General features: G+C 36.7%; 1 protein-coding gene across 1 annotated transcript in view; it reads left to right on the top strand.

Annotated features, from left to right (window-relative positions):
* The first annotated feature begins 2,174 nt into the window (after positions 1-2,174).
* l(3)80Fj (lethal (3) 80Fj) overlaps positions 2,175-22,003 on the top strand; it is a 499,933-nt gene continuing 480,104 nt past the window's right edge. The window contains exons 1-2 of the mRNA XM_069845727.1: positions 2,175-2,329; positions 2,409-2,511. Of these exons, the coding sequence (XP_069701828.1) occupies positions 2,306-2,329; positions 2,409-2,511 (127 nt within the window). The 5' untranslated portion in view covers positions 2,175-2,305. The remainder of the gene's footprint in view (positions 2,330-2,408; positions 2,512-22,003) is intronic.

The raw sequence follows: 22,003 nt of genomic DNA, 5'->3' as shown, positions 1-22,003 counted from the left end.
CCTGGTTACGTTTGCATATTTAGTAAGTATTAAGCTTCGTGACTGTACATACTAGACTGTGTCATTACTATAATCATATAAATGCTTTCTGCATGAAGGCAGTGCATAGATGATCATAACGAGGTGTGATCTGTAATAATGAGAACTCGCCAAGTGTGTGGAGGAAGATTCTTCGCCTCTTTCTCGCAACACATTTCTCGCTAGCGAAAACTCTTCAAGTGTGTTACGGGCCTTAGGATTACCACAGTCTACTATATACAGTCACGAAGCTTGAGTTTTGAGGGTGCCCTTTCCCTCTTACTTCAAAATTGCAACCTTGTGCACACAAAATAATTTATTGGCACTGAAGAGTGCCTTTTCGTAAATATAATGATGCGCATTCGAAAAACGCAGACAAATCTGCTCTTTTTAGTATTTTAAGACATAATTTGGTAGGTGCAGTCCGTGTTCTAAAATTTTCCCGTAACTATAGACTGTGCCGGTACTATTTCATTTTGTCTGTAATGATGCGATAATAGCGATCGTAGTGGTGGCAGCTATCTAATGTTTGCATATTTACTACGCATTGAGCTTCGTGACTGTAAATACTAGACTGTGAGATTATAATTGACAAGACGGCAGCTATTGCCCGGAGAGAGGGAGCTTCTGTCTCTATTCGTTGAAATCAACGAGTTAGAAAGAGAAAGATATAGAGTGGTCATTGCGCCGCCATGTTTGAAGAAAATTGAACGACCGTCGGTAATGAACTTATGCGCCCAAAACAAAGTGGGCGTGGTGATAACTGACATTAGAATCGTCAGCTGTCTTAATTTCGTTTGCATAAATCAGTTAAACTGAAGTGGAAAAACCTAGTATTTCGTCAAATACGTGCTAGGAACTTAATCTAAACTTATGTACGCTAAATTTAAAACACTTGAGCTATTCCTAGAAGGAATGCTTAAAAGAATAACCTAAGCAAAATTGTCATGTAGTATGACAAGAAGTCCTAGCAAATATACTGAAGAAAATGTTAATATTCCTAGGTTCTTTTAAATGCGACCTGCAAGATTGCCTATAAAATGAACGAGTATGATTCGGATGATTTTATTAAATTGTTTTCCCAGTCTCTACACGTTGCAAAACTATTTACTATACCATAAGATATAGAATGAAAGTAGGCACTATATGTAGTAAACAACCTTTACCTCCAAGCTTGTAACGTGGGTGAAACATGACAAAACACGCTTTCAGTCTTTTTGTTACAGTAAAGTAAAATTATTATCGAAATGTGAACGTGAGGCCAACAGCCGGCTGGTCTGTCTGAGCCTTTCAAGGGCTGTGGCACCACAGATAATTATTAGTGTATAATTGAGCACCCACGTACAATAATGGGGTAAGTAGTTACGAAATATATTCATACTTACCCCATTATTGCACGTGGGTGCTCAATTATGTTCTTTCATGTCCTTCCAGTCAAAATACCAACAACAATACGACCTACCCCAGAGTTTTGCGTTATTTTGGATGCGAGTGTCGAAATATAATTTTAATATTTGATTGCTATTACTAGGTTTGAAACGGAATTGTAGCGGTTTTATCCGTATTTAGTTTAACTTTATCACTAGTGAACCATTTATTTGAATAATCGTTTGTCTTCGAAATAGGCCTACTTCTTATAAGCTACAGCTAATCGTTTCTTGTATAAGCAGTAAGGACAGAAGGAGCAGAAATAAAGGATGCCGGTGACGAAATACAGTTTTAATATTGTATTGCTATTTGTTTTTCACTGGGTCTGAAACGGAATTGTATTGGTTTTATCCGTATTTAGTTTAAGTACATTACCAGTGAATCATTTATTTTGTTTATACCGGGCGTTGTTACTTATTTATGCATGAAAAAAAATGCTGCTAATTAACGAAACTATGGACTTAACTTCATAAAATTTACATGAAATATGATATATCAGTTGTCTTTTTCCTTTTGACATTGCAGTTATATGCAGCACACACAACAGGCATGTTTTTTCTTCGTTTTTTTGTACTCCTTACCGCCGTTAAACAACATTGTAAGCAGACGAATTTTTACAAAGGTGGGCGCTTAGCTCAGATCTGCCGTGTTTCGCAGTGGCACCGCAAAGAGCGTTGTACAGGACAACATGGCCACTCTATAGTCTTCTCTTTCTATCTCGTTGGTTGAAATATTTTTTCAAAGATGATAGGACAACCGTAAATAAAGCAAGAAGGAAAAGAAGAAGAAGAAGAGGTAGAAAAACGCTGCTTTATGCTTAAGAGGACTGTTCTTGTTAGTTAATATCCTATCTATAACCATGTCGGATATGGCGGATAGTGAGGTGAGTGTCACGTGGAATGTTTTGTACAGTGATTTTTTAGTGGTAAGATATTCTTAACTATGAATTAATCTTGTTGCAGCTAACTAAGGCATTGAGAGATTTGCCTGTGCGGATTCAAACATCCAGTAGAAAAGAGAGGAGATTCATACTTCAAAAAGTTGTTGCGGTGTTGTCAAACCCAGGTATTTATAGGCTACTGAAGAGTAAGATTATTTTAAATAATAATTTCGCTATATTTCTAGTTAGGATGCAGTGTTTATTACACCTTGGTTGATTACCCATAAACTGTTTTACAACTTTGTGATTAGTTCGAGAATTTGTAATGTATAAGCAACAGCTTTAGCCTTCGAATTATAAGTGGAACGTATGTAAGTACTGTAGACTTATTGACGACACTCTGATTTAATATTTCAGGTGCTTTACTTCAGTGAGCCACGGTAGTATTTTCGTAAAAGATCAGTACTTTTCCTTGGACCAAAATTTAATATACTAACCAGAACTTCCCGTGAGCTAGTTTTTCCCTTTCATCATTTACTCTAGTTTCGCCCTTTCGTCATTTACTCTAGAGTGTAAGTTCATACACTTGGAATTGCTCTCTTAACGTCAGAAAACTATCAGGTCTCAGTTGATATAAATTATAAAGGATAAATTTCAGAACACGGATTCCTTCCTTTTTCTCTTACTTCAAAATTCCAACCATGTGCACACAAAATAAATCTTCCAAGTAGATGTTAAAATGGATAGGTGATAAAGGGCGTCTTGTCGTACTCCTCCCACTATTTTACTTCGGCAGACATTTGTTTTCCTATCCTGACTTCGACTCGTTTCATATAAAGATTACTGAACAGCCTCCCGTCTTTCCAATCTACATCAATTTTCTTCAGTATCTCCATCAGTTTGTTCCAATCCACTCTGTCATACGCCTTTTCTAAGTCCACAAATACTATAGCCTATACACTTCTTATTCTTCTCTAGTTATCTTTCGCCGATTGTTTGTAGTAGTCCAATTGCATTTCTCGTACCTATTTTTTTCCTTCCTGAAGCCAAACTGCTCGTCTTCCCATATCCTTCCATCTTAGAATATAAATGTAAATTTAGTATTCACAGGAGAATCTTTGGCGTGTGCGATATCAGGCGGATAATTCTGAAGTCGTTACATTTCTTGGTGTTATTTTTCTTCGGTATTGGCAGCAATGCTAGGCATGTAATTAATGAACCTCAAAATTCATCGCTCTTTTTCAGTAACTGTATATTTATTATGACCCTGTGAGGTGAAACGAGCTTGAGCGACTTCCGCCGATTTTGGAATAGACACCGACGCACTTGAACTGCCAAACATAGAAAACAAAAAATCACACTCAATCGCTTTCAGCTTCATCTTGACGGGATATTAAAAGCCTAAACTAACCTAACCTAACCTAACCTAACCTAACCTAACCTAACTGCATCGGTGTCTATTCCAAAATCGGCGGAAGTCGCTCAACGCTCGTTTGACCATTTGTTTTTGCAAGATATACTAAAACCCTAAACTGACCTAACCTAACCTTTTCCTAAATCTGTGACAGGTTAGGTTAGGTTAGGTTAGTGTTTTAGTATACGTTGTATACACTAAGGTTAGGTTTAGTGTAAAAGTGGTCTATATGCAACGACGTCTCCTAGCAATTACCAACTTCATAACACGGTTACCTTACTTCCCTCTTGCCCCAAAATTCCAATCTTGTGCACACAAAATAAATTATTGGTACTGAAAAGTGTTTTCGTAAGTGTGATGTGCATTCAACAAACACAGACAAATGTGCTCTTTTTAATGTTTTAACATAAATTATTGTTGACAGTGAGGTAACCAAAGAAAAATTGAGTGCCAATACCAATTTCGCATTGAAATAGGGTAGAAAGTTGTTATAAACATAGGGGCCATCAGAGAGGTGCTGGCAGGCGGGATCGCTCCATCAAGGTGGAAGGGCAGCACATATATCTCATTTCCTGCGCTTCTTTACTGATTACAGGGTCATTCCATATGAAATCAACAATACATACAACCTTACCCTCTCCAATTTTAATAATATTTACGGCACTTCTTATAACCAATTAGAAATTAAAATATAAAAGGCTTCATATGCCCTAGATAACAGTTATAAGAGCTATTTGAAACAGTGAAAAATTGCCTCAATTCGCATTGCAGACCTTCACATATTTTGGTATATCTTGAGTTCTGTTTAAGATATGGAATTGATCTTTAATTATAGGCACCCTTTGAGTGCCACATTAAATATTTTAAATGTTAAGAACATTAGGTAATTCAAATGTTTCAAAAACATACAAACTAAAAAAAAAAATAATTAAAAACTCAAGTCCGTATGTGCCTAACATAACTACAAAGTTTATTAATTCTGGAGGAAACCTCTCCGTGGATTTTAGAAGCTCTGTGTGGTGGGACCATGGTTTTACATGTCTTGGATTTTTTAAGTTTTATGTAGTTTTGGATGATAGAGTAATGTTATGTTTGTTGCTAGGCGATGTTTACTGTTTGGTGATGTTTGGAGTGGTTGAGGTTAGCATAGATTGGGCTTAGGTTAGTTTAGGTTGTGATAGATTGTTAGGTTATAGTCGAAATTAGGCTACTGTATGTTTTCGAATTTTTTTTGTATTACCTTTCTAAAGTCTAGCATAAAATCGTCGTTTGTGTGTGGGGGGGGGGGGATGGAGGGATGGAAGAAGTTTGAAAATCGTGGGGTGGTGGTCCTCCAGAATTATCGAAAATTGCGTAGGTAACTTACCGATTACCTAATCCTACTATGGATGTAAAGGACGAACACATTAATTTTTAATATTTTCTTGTAGCATGTCTATGATTAAAGTTAGTTTATGGTAGTAGGATTTATTTTATAATGAACACAGTTTTGTTGTAAGTATGGAATTTTTTCATTTGCAATTGGCTGCACGGTTTTTTTAGTAGATTATTTTACGATGCTGTATCAACATCTCAGGTTATTTAGTGTCTGGGCTGCATGTTAAAAATATATATCAATTTAGTGTTCCCAATAGACGCAGCATAATTCAGAACATGACTTGCAGTTCTGCAAATTAGCTATGTTTGTAACAAGTGCTGTGTAGGTAACTTAATGTGTAAAGAGTTTATATAATTTAATGTTGTGAAGTGTTACATTTTGCAATGAGTATACATGAACAACTTTTCTGTTGCAATCCTTTCCAAGAAGAAACACTCAGTCATGTTGTGAGAAATTGAAGACCAATTCAGAAATGAATGATAGACTTTGTTAGTGATTTAAATTTTGTAGCTAATGCTGTAAAGTTTGTATCTAATGCAGGATTAAATTTCATAAATTGAGAGAAAGGGAAAACTGTGATAGTCCAGATGAAGAAACTATTGTGGGGCAAAGAATTGAACAAGTGTAAGACGAATCAAGAGATACCACTACTTGGAATGTTGCTACTGAATTACTAAATATTAGATAACAGGCTGCTGGGGAATCCCCTATTAAGAAGAAGCATTTGACAGAAAAGAGGTACAGTAGAATCTCGATTATCCATCACCCTATTAACTGATTGGTGTATTATCTGATTGTCTCTCTTTTTTTTGCCGCAGAAAAATGAAGAACAGTATATAGTGTTACTATGCATTTTTGCTAGACGATTATTACAGCCTTTACCTCTACATAGTATGTAGTAGGAATGCTACTGTTACTGGTAGTAGAAACACTTACTTTTGGGAGGGGGTGTTTCTCACAACTTGTAAAATAGTCACGATCTCCTTTCAAATAAATTACTCCAAGAACTTCCACACAATTGAAAACTTGTGCATAATTTAATCATTATGTGCAAGATGTCAAAAGAAGAAGTATTAGCAGTTTGTGAAAGAAAAAACTGTGGCTCATCTCGCATAACAATACGAGAGTGCCAGTATACTTGATTCGAAAACATGACTGCCTCTCTTCTTGGAATTGGTAATCCCTCATAAACCCCCATCCTCTACTCAACCCCTAGCCGCGTGGCAGAAATACAATAGATCCCAGCATTGCCAAATCTAGCAGTCATTGCCTCTACCTGTTGGGTTTCACCCGTTTTCAGTATCTTTTTAGACATTTGTCGACGTGTTGTTTAATACCGTTGTGCGCTTCAATATGTCTATTTATTCCGGCCATGATTAATGAGTGTTGTAGCAGATGATCCGCAGCCAGGCCTCCTGATTCACCTGAAGATCCAGGACCATCACAAGAACAAATAACACCGTCGAATAAAACAGAATATCTTATTTGTAGAGGAGCGTAGCTAAAAAAACAAAGTGTTAAAATTATTCTAACGTTAGAAATTCTATCCATATTGTAATCGAAAGTTAAGGCAGTTTGATAAGTACAAATCTTAATCACTTAACATCGGACGCAACCGGCGGAGTTGGTAAAAAAATTATATATGGGGCATAGAAATTAAGAATTACGATTCACCAACTGAAGAGAAAATAAACTAAAACAGAATTCGGTAAGATAGACGATTTTATACGTGATTTACTTCGTCGAACAGTATGTGAACAGTACGCGAAAAAGATATCACCAACAGCAAATAAACTTACGGAAATATTCTGGCCTGATTTGTACATTATGTTTAAGAATACAGAAAAAATTTCATTCGATTCTATCCAGCACTTTCGGAATTACCAGGAAAAGGGTTTTATGGAATATAGTTTGCGAAGAGGAAAAAAAAGCTCATGCCGTTTTCCACTTAACAGCTATTATAGCCAATGCCGCACTTTACATTAAAATCATAACTTCAGAACTAATACAGAGCCACTGGCGTAGCTCAGTTGGCTGAGTTGACTACCGATCCGAAGTTGTACTCGGGCGTGGGTTCAGTTCCCCATTTGACTGATTTATCTGATTGGAGTTTTTTCGAGGTTTTTCTCAACAGTAAGGCGAATGTCAGGTAATCTATAGCGAATCCTCGACCTCATCTCGCCAAATACCATTTTGCTATCACCAATCCCATCGACACTAAATAACTTAGTAATTGATACAGTGTCGTTAAATAGCTAAAGAAACTAATACAGGTTGTTTTACCTGAATGAACTTCAATAGTTGGTGTAGAAATTTAAATTTTATATTACGCCTATATTTTACATAACAGAATTTTAAGGTATAAGAAGTGTACATGCATCCTTAATTAATTCAATCATATTTCGTATCTTATAACGTTCCTTAGGCCTACAGAAAATTTGCATCGATTCAGCAACTAAACTGGCAGAGAAACAAATATAGGCCTATTCTTTTTTGTGCTTTAATATGATTTTCGTGTTATGAAAAAATGATCTAAAAGGAATACATTTATCCATGACTGGTATCTAAACTGGTCTTTATTTCACCGTCCTTAGCAACCTAAATAATGACATTATTCACAGCAGTGTTAAAAATTTTTCTAACTTACAGCAGTGAATTAAATGTTTTTAAATGACTCTCTATATGACAACCAACATATTAGCATTAATTAAAATGAATATATACGAACTTCTTTGCCAACAACACATTACAAAGAAACGACCTACAATTTAAAATTAAATTTACATACCAGTAATGAATAAAATATTGTATAGCACACTAGAGTAAACATTTTAATTGCTTGTGGAAATTATCACCCAAGGCAAAGCGGATAAAATCTAATTTTACTCTCTTGTACTATACATTGCTATTCAATGATCACAGTTTCCGAAAATTTTACCAGCGTAACATCCTTAATTAAGTATAAAATTCTGGAACTTCAATAACATGAGAATTTAACACTTATTATAGAATTCTGCATTTCTTTGTTTATTTAGGCAAAACATGTTAGTGAAAATATAAATATAAAGTATTTTTAAAATAAGTTTCTTCATTTTTATACCAATTTTGTTTTAGTGATTTATAAATGAAGGTATATTTACAAAGATAATATAGTCTCGCTGAAAATCGCAGTTTCACGGAACAGAGTTTGAAAAACGTTCGCAAATCACAATGACTTCAAGAATTGGCAACTCGGCTAAGGGTTTATCCCTTGCGCGTGCCTGCAGTTAACTGGTGAAGGGGATGAGGGAAGGTCGTCATGTTTTTGTGCGAAGTATATAAAGGTGCGCGATGTAGTAAACATGAAACAAGAATAAAGTGCTACATATTACTGTATTTCACTGTTTTTATGTTTCCATTGGTTATTATAACCAGTATATTGTTTAGTGTAATACTGTAGTGTGTACATTGTCTTGCCATAAATGCTGTTACAAACTAATTAATTGAAAACTCGAAAATGGCTTGAAATATTTTAATGCTCTTTTAATATGTTGTATTTACATGTTCTTGACGCACATACCACTAATCAGTTTTCAAAATGACCACCTTTTGTACTCACACAGGCTCTAAGTCTTTCTGGTCATTAATCTATTGCAGCACGCACAGTCTCCATTGTTGCCAACAACGAATGCTTCAAACTTTCAATTGTAGGGTGTCCCTTCTTATAGAAGATGCCCTCAAGCACTGACCACAGTTTGTAGTCCAAGGGATTGAGGTCCGGACTGTCAGACAGCCAGTCTGCAGTAGAAATTAAATCAGGCACATGACGCTTAAGACACACTTGCTTTGACCTCGCCTTATGGGCTGGAGCAGAATCCTGCTGGAAACTCCAATTTTGATTCTGGAACAATGTGTGGTTTATGTCTTTTACAATAGACTTCAGTACCGTGTTTTCATACTCTTTTGCGCTGGTTTTAACCCCCATTTCACAAAAATGCAACTGGATGGCTCCAGAATAACTCTCCCGCCCACCAAACCATAACTGAGGAGGGATGATGGCCCCTTTGAACTTTCGGAGCTTTTTCACGGGCTTCCCGAGAGCAAGATGCATACACCCTGTCATTTTGGCAGTTGAAAGTCTCTTCAATGGTGAAAATGTTTTCGTCTATGAAGAAAATTCTTCGGTGTCCATTGTGGGCGTAACGCTGCAGGAGGCGTCTGCATTTCAGCACTCTCTGCTTCTTCAGTCGTGCATCGAGGTAATGTCAAGTACTTCGGAAATAAGTTCTAAGTCCAAGGTCCTCACTAAGCAACCTGGACATTGATCTTTGCGACATGTTGAGCTCCCGTGCCATGACTGACTGTTTCTGGACAGGATTTTGGCGTATCCAAGTTGCCACTGCCTTCTGTGCTGCTGCAGTCCGTACAGTTCAAGGTCGACCTTCCCTTGAGCAATCCTTAACAGACACGATTTCAGTGAACCTCTGGATAGTCCAGTGAACAAACATTCAACCAATCTTTAGTCTTTTTAAGGTCTGGAAAATTTCACTAGCAGACTTTCCAACCTTATGCAATGCTCTTGCAGCAACACGGTTATCGTAATCTCCCCATTCCATGCTTAAAACTGCTGGTATGTGCTTCCTCTATCACTGACGAACTTACAATGAACCAGGGTGACGGTTAACGCAAGGGTGGTTTATTACCCCTAAAACTGGTTGTGCAGTATGAGTCCAAAGTTTGTAACTATTTATGGCGAGACTAGTATGAGGACACCAATGGTTGCAGTACAGTAGGAGTTTCAAATTACGAAACTATTATGCTCTTAATTCATGAAAATATTTTATGGTACAGATTATCCGACCTTTTCTATTAACTGTTCAGTCCACCCCCTTCATTACCACGGATAATAGAGGTCCTACTGTATTCACAAGAAAAGGCAAAGAAAGTAATGCATGCTCTAAAAAGGAAAATTTTAAAAATTTCCTCCAATAGTGATAGTGAAGATAATATCAAAATTACAAGTCATGACTCAGAGATAATTTCACAACTGAAAACAAAATATAAGATTATTACCAATAGGCGTGAACAAATCCAAATACTAACAATATTGGAATTTAAAAAAAATTGAAGAATTTAAAGTTTCTAACTTTATGGCTAGAAAGTCTAAAGAACTGGTAAAGAACCACGGGATGTTGTCTACACCAAACCCCATACCTGGCAGGGTACTGAGTCATGCTACGTACTGAACTTGATTTACGAATTCTATACTGATGATGTTAGTAGATGCATGCCTGGAAAAAGGATTTTGTGTCTGTAAATGAAGGTAAAGGAAGGTAAGAAGAGAGTACACAAGCAGAAGAGATTCGTTCTTACTTACTTACAAATGGCTTTTAAGGAACCCGAAGGTTCATTGCCGCCCTCACATAAGCCCGCCAGCGGTCCCTATCCTGTGCAAGATTAATCCAGTCTCTATCATCATACCCCACCTCCCTCAAATCCATTTTAATATTATCCTCCCATCTACGTCTCGGCCTCCCTAAAGGTCTTATTCCCTCCGGTCTCCCAACTAACACTCTATATGCATTTCTGGATTCGCCCATACGTGCTACATGCCCTGCCCATCTCAGACGTCTGGATTTAATGTTCCTAATTATGTCAGGTAAAGAATACAATGCGTGCAGTTCTGTGTTGTGTAGCTTTCTCCATTCTCCTGTAACTTCATCCCGCTTAGCCCTAAATATTTTCCTAAGCACCTTATTCTCAAACACTCTTAACCTATGTTCCTCTCTCAGAGTGAGAGTCCAAGTAATAAAACTGTTTTATAAATTCTAACTTCCAGATTTTTGGACAGCAGACTGGATGATAAGAGCTTCTCAACCGAATAATAACACGCATTTCCCATATTTATTCTGCGTTTAATTTCCTCCTGAGTGTCATTTATATTTGTTACTGTTGCTCCAAGATATTTGAATTTTTCCACCTCTTCGAAAGATAAATCTCCAATTTTTATATTTCCATGTCGTGCAATATTCTGGTCACGAGACATAATCATATACTTTGTCTTTTCGGGATTTACTTCCAAACCGATCACTTTACTTGCTTCAAGTAAAATTTCCGTGTTTTCCCTAATCGTTTGTGTATTTTCTCCTAACATATTCACGTCATCCACATAGACAAGAAGCTGATGTAACCCGTTCAATTCCAAACCCTGCCTGTTATCCTGAACTTTCCTAATGGCATATTCTAGGTGATAGTGCATCTCCCTGCTTTAGCCTGCAGTGAATTGGAAAAGCATCAGATAGAAACTGACCTATACGGACTCTGCTGTATGTTTCACTGAGACACATTTTAATTAATCGAACTAGTTTCTTGGGAATACCAAATTCAATAAGAATATCATATAATACTTCCCTCTTAACAGAGTCATAAGCCTTTTTGAAATCTATGAATAACTGATGCACTGTACCCTTATACTCCCATTTTTTCTCCATTATCTGTCGAATACAAAAAATCTGATCAATAGTCAATCTATTACGCCGAAAACCGCACTGATGATCCCCAATAATTTCATCTACTTACGGAGTTAATCTCCTCAAAAGAATATTGGATAAAATTTTGTACGACGTCAACAAAAGTGATACTCCTCGAAAGTTACCACAGTTGGTTTTGTCCCCCTTTTTAAAAATAGGTGCAATTATGGACTCCTTCCATTGTTCTGGTACAATTTCCTTTTCCCAAATAGCAAGTACAAGTTTATAAATTTCGCTATATAATGCACTTCCACCCTCTTGTATTAATTCTGCTGGAATTTGATCGATACCTGGAGACTTGTACTTTTTCAGATTTTCTATCGCAATTTCGACTTCTGAAAGTGTGGGTTCGGGTATAAATGTCTCAGCAGTTTGTATTTGAATTTCGTCCCGATCATTTCTATTTGGCCTATGTACATTTAGTAGTTGCGCAAAATAGTTTTTCCATCTGTTTAGGATTGATGGAGAGTCTGCAAGCAAGACACCATTCTCATCCTTGATCACATTTACCTTTGGCTGATATCCGTTCTTAAATTCCTTTATACCCTTATATAAATCTCGAATGTTTTTATTCTTACTATTTGTTTCTACCTCATTCAGTTTTTCCTTCAAGTAACCTCTCTTTTTATTCCCAAGTGTACGACTTGCTTCCCGTCTTTCATTGAAATAATTATCTCTCTTCTCCTCAACTGGATCCTGTAAGAATTTCAGTTTTGCCTGTTTCCTTCTTTCTACTACCATGCAACAATCTTCATCAAACCACGGTTTCTTTTTCTTAGTTTCATAATAACCTATTCTCTGCTCAGCTGCAATTTTGATACTATCTCTGATATTTTCCCACACGCTATTAACATCTAATTGTTTCTCAACTTCGTCAGAACTTTCTAAAGTGGGAAACCTATTCGAAATTTCGACCTGATAATTTTGCTTAGCTTCCTCGTCCTTTAATTTCAAAATATTGAATTTAGTAATATTAACTTGTTGCTCTACTCGCTTGGCTACTGATAATCTTTCTCTTAATTCTCCAATCACCAAATAATGGTCAGAATTACAGTCTGCACCCCTGAAAGTTCGAATATCTACTATACTAGTATGTCTCCGTTTATCTATCAAGATGTGATCTATTTGGTTGTGTGTCAATCCATCTGGAGAAGTCCAAGTATATTTTTGTATATCCTTATGGGGGAATGTTGTACTTTTGACAATTAAATTTTTCGATGTGGCAAAGTTGACTAATCTAACTCCATTGTCACTACTAATTGGGTGTAGGCTCTCTTTTCCAATAGTTGGTCTAAAAATATCCTCCCGTCCTACTTTAGCGTTGAAATCCCCCAATAAAATTTCATGTGATATCTAGGGAACTGATCAAAAGTATGTTCCAATTCCTCATAGAAGCTATCCTTTATATGGTTGTCTTTCTCTTCTGTAGGGGCGTGAGCATTTATAACTATGATGTCGCACCATCTACCCTTAAGTACTAAATATGATAACCTGTCACTGATAAATTCGGCCTTTTTTACTGCTGATTTTATTCTTTTATGAACAAATAATCCTGTTCCTAATTGGTGATTATTGTTTCCTTCCCCATAATACAACAAGTAATCTCCTATTTGTGATATGCCATTCCCATGTAACCTAACCTCTTGTACTCCCACGAAGTCTATTCTATATCTAGCTAGTTCGTTTGCTACTAATGTTACCCCTTCTGTTCTATAAAGACTAGTTATGTTCCAAGTGCCAAATCTCAAAACCTTATTCCTTTGCTGTGGTCGTGCCAGAGAATCAGTCCTATTCCGAGGCTTATTGTAGGGATTCGTAACAAGCTGTTTTTTACGGTGATGGGTTGTTAGCCCTTCGCCCAACCCCCAAGCTGGAGGACCACCCCTTATCGGCTGTCCATGACTGCTTATTCAATATATTCGCAGCTACCCTCCATATCTGGAGGCCGTCTCCTCTATCCGCAACCTGAGGACGCGCCATGCCGTGGTGATAGGGACCCACAATACATGGAAGAGATTCGTTCTATTGAGTTTAAATGAAGCATATGCATTCTTCAGACAGCACCATCCATGTATTAAAATAGAATTTTCTAAATTCTGTGAATTAAGACTGAAGCATGTAGTTACAACTGGGGCATCAGGTATTCATACTGTATGTGTTTACACTGTACACCAAAATGTCCAATTAATATTATTAGGTGCTAAATTGAAAGAAACTGCTGAATCTAAAATAGATTTAAATTTCATACAATATTGCCTCTCACATGTATATGAAGAATCCACTTCAAAAAGGGGGAATGTCGAATTGATTTCATTTTGCAAGAAATTAAATTTAAACTTTGAAACCATATTACAGAACATTGAGCAAATGTAACTCATGGTCCACACCTGTGGAGTATCGGTTAGCGCATCTGACCACGAAACCAGGTGGCCCGGGTTCGATTCCCGGTCAGGGCAAGTTACTTCGTTGAGGTTTTTTCCGGGATTTTCCCTCAACCCAATATGAGCAAATGCTGGGTAACTTTCGGTGCTGGCCCCCGGACTCATTTCACCGGCATTATCACCTTCACCTCATTCAGACGTTACATAACCTAAGCTGTTGATAAAGCGTCGTAAAATAACCTACTACTATAACTCGTGTGTTTATTTTTTTTACAAAACTCAACACACATTACAGAAATGATATGCAGTAAACTGTGGCTCTTGCTGACCAATTCTTGTTACCAGAATAATTTTTCATCAATAAATGTAAACAGTAAATGACAGAAAGGTGGAATGTCAACCATTAATGCAAAGAATAAATAAAAAAAAAGGAGGAATGTCAGTAATCTTATAAAGGTGTGTTTACATTAGTTCACATTAAAGAACCTTTACGAGAGAGTTTGTTGTAATATTCTCTTGCATCTACACAACAAAACCGCTTGAGGAGTTGCAAATCTTTGAATCTATCTCATAAAATTGGTAACAAGTCTGAAATAAAATGAACTATTACTGATATTACTACTTATCACCTTTTAGAAAAGTTTAAAAGTAAAAGTTATGTTTATTACCTTGATAAAGCTTCTCAGGCAGGAGTAACTCTCCACTTCGTAATTGAGTATCCTTTATTTGTGTAAGCCATTTGTTGGAACCATGACTGCAGTTTCCCACATTCCATTATATGTGGATCTATGCTCTGCTAGACGAGGATGATCAACTGGGAAAACAATTTCAGCGATTGGTCTTGTTGCAATTGGGCAGGCTTTCTTAAACAATGGTGTCAATTACAGTGTCCAGTTTCTCAGCATAGCTTGGTCAACATGTACAACATGGTAAGCAGATGGCTTCATGCGAGCACTCTAAAATATTTGTATCCAATGTTCTGGTAATTCTGCTAGATATTTCTGGTTTATGAGAGCCATGTTTTGGTTGCATTCTAAATAATGGCATGATTGTGACTATAATAGTATTTAATTCAACAATGTTTTTGTTTTGACTGGCGCATCCATCACAAAACACCGTAAGATTCTTCACTTTAGGGCCCAAAATATTAAAAATAGAATGATGAAGGAATGAGGTCACCTCATCACACCCTTTTTTCCTACTGTTTCTGGATATCAGTAGGAAACTAAATATCCTGTGAACAAAGTGTAGATGTTGAAGGAATAGATGTCATTCGTTGTAAGGTTAGGCATACATAGGTTTTTTTGAAAATCAAAAGCAATAGCTTCATGCATTCCACTCTTCATGCTGTTCTTTCTTGCTTTTCGTTTTCTGTTATAAAATACTTCGGCTTTATGCTTATGAACTTAATTTTCCACTTGTGCTGTCTTCATCTGATTCTCAATGTCGTGTTTTTCATCTCCTGATAAGGAAGAATCAGATAATTTTGTTGAAGCACCTTTGCATTAGTCTGGTACTTATTACACGCACTGCATGTATCGAAGCTTGGATAGCCAAATGTGATATTAAATCTCGTATTGAAGAACTTCCTGTAATATTCATATGAAACAGGTGGCAATTTTTCTTCTTTGTACATTTCATATATTTTATTAATATTTAGTGTATCTGGCAGATAAACTCTTTTACTTTTCTTCCTACTGTAATGACTCTGCTGTCCCTTGAATGAGTTGATATGCTTGACCACACTGTCTGCGACATCTTTTGGTTTTCTGCAATGTTTGTGGTCATATTTGCCTCACCAATCTTTCGATGGTGTCTCAGTATTTTTAGAGCTTTTTGTAGATTCTAAATGCGTTTCTTGGTAATCCCATGTAAAGACATGAATGCCTTATAGCATACAGCATTTTCTTTGGTACCACTTCGACAATTCTCACTCTGTATGAATAAAATTTATCAGGGAATAAAGCATTTTCTTCTGGGTTTCGTGGTCTATGTTTCCGAATCCAATGAACGGTTATTAATCCATATAGAATGCGTTTTGTTCGTCCACAGATCCTAAAGCATTAAAGTCTTTAATAATGCGTTTAATGTCTTGTTGCGGAATGACCTCAAAACATCGATAATGTTTGCACTTGCAGTGTGATCCAGTTTCATGTGTTGATAACTTACATCACTACTTCTACCATAACTTTTACGTTTCCTTGTACCTGTGTTTATTTTCTTCACACTGCTGCACTCACCTTCACTGCTTTTCAAACATGCCATCTAGACGTGATTTAAAACCTTAAAAAGTAACAATAAATAACAGCAGAAAATGTCTACACATCACTACGAACAAATAATTCTCGTGAAAGAAACGAGTCCTTAGTCGCTTCAAACGGATGCCAATGTAAATACATGATATTCTCCTTTTTGATACTGTTTTGCTCTGACATTCCCCCTGTTTGTGTTGTATACCAATTCGTCAATATGATGTAGTGCTAGAATTTTCATCTTTCTTATAATGCAACGAAGTGTAGGCCTATTGTATTCTACTCCCTTTGATCTATAGTATTGAACGTTGATCTCATTTTTCACAAATTTACGACATTCCCCCGTTTTGCAGTGCACTCTTTATATGTAACCCTCCATTACCAGAATTTTATCTTGGGAACTGTGAAAATTGCCCTGGGGAACAAAAATTACAAAATGTTCTCTCTGATTGTTTCAATTAAATTTAATTGATGAAATAGCTTACAAACAGTGGTTACATACGGACAGAACAGTCTTAGAAACACTGTCTCATTCTGCAGAAGAATTTTTGGAAATTTTATTTGTAATACTGAATACCCTTTCATGTCATGTCCATTCATTCATTCATTCATTCATTTATTGCAGCAAACTATCAAGTTTCCTGAATGAACTTATATCATAACTTCACTCAAATGAGTTCATTATTCTGTGTGATTTTGCTGAGAATTATTCGTTTTTACTTCAAGATGAAGTTCAGTCATATCACTGGAACAATGTTGAAGCAATAATCCACCTGTTTGTTGTTTACTTCAAGAATAGTGATAACACTTTGAATCTCATTTGTTACCTATATCATAATTTGAGAATGTTTGATGCATGATACCACTGCTCTACATTTCTTTCAATGATACGTTCTGCTTTTCTCTCTGGGAATTTAAGAAAATTAAAACACGTTTATTATTTTTCGGATGTATCTGCAACCCAGTAATAAGAACAAGAAGAATTTTATTAATGTCTGTAACCATAAGTCGGATTTTGGGGTGTCTGCTGAATGACATTTGTATGCAACATCATGTGGTATGAGACCATGTGATGGTGCAGCAGAAACTGTTAAGGGGACAAGGTAATGTGAATGAAAAGCACTATTTCTCGTAAATTTCTCAATCAAGATGCGTGCAAATTTGACCACATATATACAGTACTCTGAGGATTATTTCTGTCATTAATTTGTCTTACTATCTACTGTATTTGATTTTATAAAAATTGTTGTTTAGTCAACTGTCCGAAGACAGATCTGAACCTCACAAGTGATACCAAGAAGGCACCAGTTGAGGCAAGTAGGCCATGAGATAATGAGGTAGGGTAGCCAATTCCTTCCCCCCTCCAATGCATACATTGCCGACTAACTACATATTACACAAGTCAGACGTCAGATGCATACAAATTATTATGTGAAAAAAAAATTGTCCAATTTTTAGCTAAAATATGGGTATATTGATGTACTTTTTTCTCGGAAACCACATGCAGTAGAAAATTATTATTTTTTTCTTCACTTACATTATATAGTTTTTTATTTTGTCCACCAGAAATAACTTACTAGGACCATTGGTTTACAAGAATATATATATATATATATATATATATATATATATATATATATACTTTTTTTACATGCAGGAAATTAAAAATCATTATTGCTCTAATTTTTTCAATGGTTATATGGCACCAAAAACCAAAATTTTCATGATATCCTTATGATTGTAGCAAACTGTTCAGAGTTCAAGACTATTTATGAAAGAAGTGTGCAAAATCTCAGGTTTTTAGCTTCAATATTTTCTGGGAAATGAATACATACGTGCAGAAAATGTAAATTTGAGAAAAACTGATTTAAAATAGGTGTCAACTATTATGCACGTATGGGCGAATCCAGAAATGCATATAGTGTTAGTTGGGAGGCCGGAGGGAAAAAGACCTTTGGGGAGGCCGAGATGTAGACGAGAAGGTAATATAAAAACGGATTTGAGGGAGGTGGGTTATGATGGATTAATCTTGCTCAGGATAGGTACTGATGGCGGGCTTCTGTAAGGGCGGCAATGAACTTCTGGTCATTTGTAAGTAAGTCCACTATTATGAGTCACATCATCTGCGTTTTCATGAGCTGACTCTTTATGCTTCTCAGCATTTCTTCTTGTGGTCCTGGCTTCCTTCGTTGATGATTGGGCAGCTTGCTGTGCATGTTAAACCCGATTGTTGTCTATGCGATGTAGTGCTGTCTCAGTGTTGAAACCTGGTTTTATGCCCATTTAATTCAAAACCAGCAATCTACATGCAGCACCATTATTGAATGTGATCACAGCATCATGTACAGCAAATTAAATTGTCTCATGTCCCACAAACATTGTTTTTGGTACTTGCTTCCAGATTAAGTTATTAAAACTTTTATTCTGGTTCCATGTTGACCATGCAAACACTTTTTGAGTAAGTTAATGTCTGCAAGCTCTTCATATACTGGTTTAATTGTCTCTAATACTGCATGAGGAAGAGAATGCCTGTGGTGGTATGCCTATCCAGAATCTGTATGCCTTCTGAAATCCACACCACAAGTCAGGTTCCTTTGGGCAGAGTTGGTGTTGAGATCTGTCATCGGTTGAAGCCTTATGGGGAAATGATGCCCATACTGCTGATTTCATTTCGTTTAAATTTTCACTGCTACGTCTAATGGCTAGGCCATAAGTCTGAAGTTTATCTATTTCACCCTCAATTAGTTGGCCTGGCCACCAAGACTCTTTCCGTTGAAAGTTTTTTCCCCCATTCTCTTTTGCATGTGGCTCACTCTAGCTTTTCAATATCTAAATCTCCATAAGGCTTACTCTTACATACAGTTTTATAGGTCTTAGAGTCTCCATCTCCCAAATATTTCACATTTCTGACACCACACTCCCCTAAAGAGCACTGAAAATTTTTTTAGCACCTTTTGTACACACACACACACACACACACACACACACACACACACGCGCGCGAATGGCCTCATCCAGCAAATTTCAATGGCATAGAGGATGTCGACCCAGCAAAAAATAATGCTGGGGAAATATATACTGATGGCAGCAAGTCCAAGGATGGAATTGGCTCAGGAATCGTGGTGCTACTCAGTGGTCAAATATCTCAACAATTACAATACAAGCTTGATGACAAATGCTCGAACAATCAGGTGGAACAACTTGCAATCCTAAAGGTACTAGAAACAGTACCAGAAATGCAACAGAACCTCAATTCTCCTAAAACTCTAGCTCTATATATTGACAGCAAAATTACACTAGACTCGCTAAAAAAATACCAGTAATCACAACATCTTAATAGAAAACATCAGGCAGGTATTGAGCTGTCTGAAAAGCAACAACTGGACGGTAGCATTCTCGTGGGTCAAGGCTCACATTGGTATATATGGAAATGAATTAGCAGACCACATTGCTAAACAAGCTGCCAGAAGTGACTGAGCCCATATCCTTCAACAAGATGCCGAAGACCAAAGTACTGAAGACACTGCGAGAAGAGAGCATGAGGAGTTGGGAACGAGAATGGCGAGCTGCAAACAATGGAGCAGTAACAAAGAAGTACTTTCCCAGCATCGCAGAGAGATTAGTTATGAAAATTCCAATTACATCGGGACTCATGAGCGTGTATTTATTACATGAATTCGGGATAGCTGCTGATAAAGTCAGAAGAACAGGTAAATGATCTGAACTCAATTCATGTATAACTCTTGGAAGACACCCCTTTAACTGGAATGAATATGTATCTTGTCTTGATATCTCTACTAACTTGAAGATTCCCCTAAAAAATAAAAGAGATATAGATATGGCAATAAATACACTTACCAATAATATTAAAACAGCTGCAAATACGGCGTCTTCCAATAGTTCAAACTTTAATCGAATTAGAAGAAAAACAGTATTTCCACCACATATCTTACAGCTCCAATATGTGAAAAGATCAGCCAGGGCACTATGGCAAAGAACAAAATATCCTCATAAGCAAAATTATAATAAGGCTACACAAGAACTAAAATTAGCCCTAAAAGAATTATACAGAGAGGCAACTGACATTCAGTTAAAATCCTTAGATTCGAAGGATGGCAGTCTATGGCATAAAACAAGACAAATTACTAAAGAAACTGAAAAGATTCCACCGCTAAAATATGACAATCAGTGGCTCACAAGCCCAAATGATAAAACTGAGATATTTTCCAAAATTTTAGAAGACCAGTTTAAACCTAATGACAACGAAGATAATATTACAACTTTAGAAGTGAATAATACTCTAGACCAGCCTCTACAACTGTCTCCAATTTGTAAACTATTCACTCCAGCTGAAGTCAGAAACACGATTAATAGATTACCCGCGAAAAAAGCCCCTGGACATGACTATATAACACAACCTCTCCTCTTGCAACTGCCTAGAAGAACTGTAGTACTGTTAACACAGATATACAATGCAATGATACGCTTATCATATTTTCCTTCAACATGGAAGGACGCTAATATTGTGATGATTCCTAAATCAAATAAAATTCGTACTGATCCATTTAACTACAGACCTATAAGTCTTCTGCCTCTCTTTTCTTTTATTACCAAGACTATTAACGCATCTCGAATCATTGTTACCAAATACTCAATTTGGATTCAGAAAAATGCATTCCTGTCCGCAACAATTGCACAGGATTATTGACATAATTCTTGACACCTATGAAAAGAAACAAATCTGTTTAGGCCTTTTCCTTGATACAGAAAATGCGTTCGATAAAGTGTGGCATAATGGCCTCTTATTCAAACTAAAAAACCATCTTCCTGACACATACTACCGTTTAATTCAATCATTTCTTAGAAGACGAACTTATTCAGTAATATACGAAGGTGTACAGTCTCAGATTAGATATATTTCTGCAGGTGTACCTCAAGGGAGCACTCTAGCCCCTTTTCTCTATTTAATTTACACTCATGATATACCAACACCTAAATCAGATTCTCTAACTGTAGCTCAGTTCGCTGATGACATTGCTGTCCTTAGCAATGGAGATACTGGTGAACAAGTGACAACCATTCTACAAAACTTTCTTCAAGAAATTTAAATATGGAGCAAAAAATGGAGAACAGTCATGAACACAAATAAGTCATCAACAGTAACATTCACATACCTCAAAAAAGAAAAAGTACTTCCATTATACATCAACTGTTCACCAGTACCACAGCATGAAGAAGTACGATATCTTGGACTCATCCTAGACAGTCGCTTGACCTGGAATAAACATCTCACTTACACCCTCCAGAGATTAAGATACAGACTTCATCGATTGAAAGCAATACTTTCCAGCTCTTGTCTTTCCCTTTCCAACAAAAGGTTAATATATGTAATGTTTCTCAAACCTATTTGGCTCTATGGATGTTCATTATGGGGGTCGGCTTCTATAAGCCAAATCAAGCGTATTCAAACATTCCAAAATCGGGCACTAAGGATAATCACTGGAGCATGATGGTACGTAAGAAATGAAACACTTCATTCAGATCTAGACCTAGCCAAAATAGAGACTGTAATTCATTCTTCCTACACACGCTTATTTGCAACATTGTCAACACATTCTAACAACTTAATCAACCAGATTCCTCGGAACCTACCCCCTGCACGACCTGATCATCACCTCAAGAGGAAAAGGCACACTGATTTGTTGATGCTTTGAGGAACGTTAATGGACGTCACCCTCTCCAC

The sequence above is a fragment of the Periplaneta americana genome, chromosome 14, assembly GCF_040183065.1.
Source record: "Periplaneta americana isolate PAMFEO1 chromosome 14, P.americana_PAMFEO1_priV1, whole genome shotgun sequence".
NCBI classification, from domain to species: domain Eukaryota; kingdom Metazoa; phylum Arthropoda; class Insecta; order Blattodea; family Blattidae; genus Periplaneta; species Periplaneta americana.
The sequence above is the reverse complement of the archived record's forward strand: the minus strand, read 5'-3'. Positions and strand labels throughout refer to the sequence as shown.